Raw genomic sequence first — 2,746 nt, 5'->3', positions numbered from 1 at the left:
AAATATGGTGCCTATACTCCAAATGTCCACTGGAGTAGAGTAACGGGCTGACCCCAGCAATACTTCTGGAGATCTATACCAAAGTGTCACTACCTATTACAAAGCAAATTGTATACTCGATAAATGTGTATTCAAATAACAATCATAAGACTGTTCTTTAGAAAAAATTTTGTGACTGCGACCAATAATGGTTAACTATATACAAAATACTAAATTGAAACTAAGTATTTCGCTTCTGAGTTCTAATTAGGAGGAAAAAAACCAACAACAAAAAACTCTTAAAAGTAGAAGTAACAAAAAAAAGCACCTTATTGATGACATTTGGAAGAGATTATAAAGGTGCATTTACTGCTTACATGCAAAAATAGTAATTAATTTCACCATGGTAACAGAAACATCAGTAAGTCAAATAATAGTTTGTTAGTACAAATTTACCATCTTAGTATATCTAGTTTTAAAAATGGAAAACATAATTACAAATCTAACCAGAAGCTTATGGCTCGTGCCTGTAATCCTAGCTATTTGTGAGGCAGAGATCTGAGGACTGTGATTCAAAGCCAGCCTGGACAGTCTGTGAGATTCTTACCTCCAATAAACGATCAAAAAAACAGAAAGTAGAGCTATGGCTCATTAAATGGTAGAATGCCAGTCTTGAGCAAAAAAAGCCCAGAGACAGAGCCCCAGGACCAGCTTGTGCGCACGCACGCACGCACACACACACACACACACACACACACACACACACACACACACACACACACACACACACACACACGAACAAGCCTGGTAAGGTCAATAGTATTGGCTAACCCAAAGATAATCAAATAACCTTTATTAGGGCTGGGAAGGTGGCTCAGTGGTAGAACACTTGCCTTGCATGCATGAGGCCATGGTTTGATTCCTCAGCACCACATAAGCAAAAAAGAAAAAACCGGAAGTGGCGCTGTGCCTCAAGTGGTAGAGCACTAGCCTTGATCTGAAGAGCTGAGGGACAGCGTCCAGGCCCAGAGTTCAGGCCCCACGACCAGACCCCCCCCCAAAAAAAATCAAATAACTTTTATTCATATAGCCATGGGAAAAATTACACAAGAAGAGTTTTGATCTGCATCTGTATATAACTTCACAAAAGATAGCTTTCAAGCATCCAGCGTTCCCTTTCCCTCCAGAAATATCTGTATATACTTCACAAAAGATAGCTTTCAAGCATCCAGCGTTCCCTTTCCCTCCAGAAATATCAAACAAAATGCCAACCCAATACTGACAAAAACCTAACTATAGGGTTTGAGAGTATGGCTCACCAGCAGGACAATTATCTAGCTGCACAAGATTGGATTACCCTCAATACCAAAACAAACAATACAATCTTTTGTTTAATCAGATTGGGTGCCAGCACCAATCAGGAGACAGAAAACACAATGATTGTAGGAAAATTAAATAGATTTTTAAACTAAGAGGGGATCAGATGATACTCATCTCCAAGTTGCTTGACGGACAAATACAACTGGCAAACAAAAAATATGTATAAGTCCAGCTCCACTTTCATACAGCATGAGGTGAAGGGTGAACTCACAGCTCAGAGGCAATAAAAGGGCATTATCATAGAATAGATATATAGCAATAATGCAGTCCAAAATAGAAAAATATTATTCTACTTACCTCATGTGTATATACCCTAATAGGGATTCCAAAAGCTCTGGCAAGGCCAAAGTCAGCCAGCTTGATAGTTCCTTTATCATCAATCAATAGATTTTGAGGTTTTAAATCTCTGTGAAGAACCCTTCTAGAGTGACAAAACACAATCCCCTGAAGGATTTGGTACAAATAACTCTGGAAAAATAAAATGTAGTTAGAAATTTAATCATCTCACCTATCTTAATACCCTAAATTAATCTGTTTCAAAGATTTAAGTAATTAGGTAGGGAAGTAATTTATCAGAAAAGCTTGTAGGTCCTTGTAGATTAATAATGCACTTGTGGATAGGAAGCCCATGTTTACAAACACAAGACATTTGTTTACCTGTGGCCCTGTTAACTCTATTCTTTTTTAAAAAATATGTATTTTTTATTGTAAAGATACTGTACAAGCCGGGTGCTGGTGGCTCACACCTGTAATCCTAGCTACTCAGGAGGCTGAGATCTGAGGATCGTGGTTCAAAGCCAGCCCAGGCAGGAAAGTCTGTGAGACTCTTATCTCCAATAAACCACTCGAAAACTGGAAGTGGTGCTGTGGCTCAAGCAGTAGAGCACTGGCCTTGAGCTGAAGAGCACAGGGACAGCAACCAAACCCAGAGTTCAAGCCCCACGACGGACAAAAAAAAAAAAAGATACTGTACAGAGGGATTGCAGTTACATGAGTAATGAGTACATTTCCTATCAAGCATTGTTACCCCCCCTCTTTTGTTTTTCCACCCCAAGTTGTAAAGTTCATTTTCAACATAGTGTTTTGTACATCTCATTGTTACAAAGAGTCAACCTGTATCTTTGTTTCAGCATTTGGTTATTTCCCATCCCCTTCCAAATGTATATACAAGATGTATATACAAGATGCAGGGGACCAGAATCAAATACAGTGAAAACAGGGGTTGGGGCTGGGAAGGTGGCTCAATGGTAGAGTGCTTGCCTTGCATGCCTGAGGCCCTGGGTCGATTCCTCAGCACCACATAAGCAAAAAAGAAAAAGCCGGAAGTGGCACTGTGGTTCAAATGGTAGAATGCTAGCCTTGAGCTGAAGAGCTGAGGGACAGCGCC

The 2,746-nt window shown here is 39.8% G+C and overlaps 1 protein-coding gene across 1 annotated transcript in view; it reads right to left on the bottom strand.

Moving 5' to 3' along the window:
- Positions 1-2,746, bottom strand: part of Cdk1 (cyclin-dependent kinase 1) — a 67,050-nt gene that overhangs the window by 53,729 nt on the left and 10,575 nt on the right. Inside the window, exons 5-6 of the mRNA XM_013017049.1 lie at positions 1,657-1,827; positions 12-93 (exon numbers count right to left, since the gene is read on the bottom strand). Coding sequence (XP_012872503.1) covers positions 12-93; positions 1,657-1,827 — 253 coding nt within the window. The remainder of the gene's footprint in view (positions 1-11; positions 94-1,656; positions 1,828-2,746) is intronic.

Source organism: Dipodomys ordii, unplaced genomic scaffold (genome assembly GCF_000151885.1).
Source record: "Dipodomys ordii isolate 6190 unplaced genomic scaffold, Dord_2.0 Scaffold34, whole genome shotgun sequence".
In the NCBI taxonomy this organism is placed as follows: domain Eukaryota; kingdom Metazoa; phylum Chordata; class Mammalia; order Rodentia; family Heteromyidae; genus Dipodomys; species Dipodomys ordii.
Note: the sequence above shows the minus strand (reverse complement) of the source record. Positions and strands in the feature narration are given on the sequence as shown.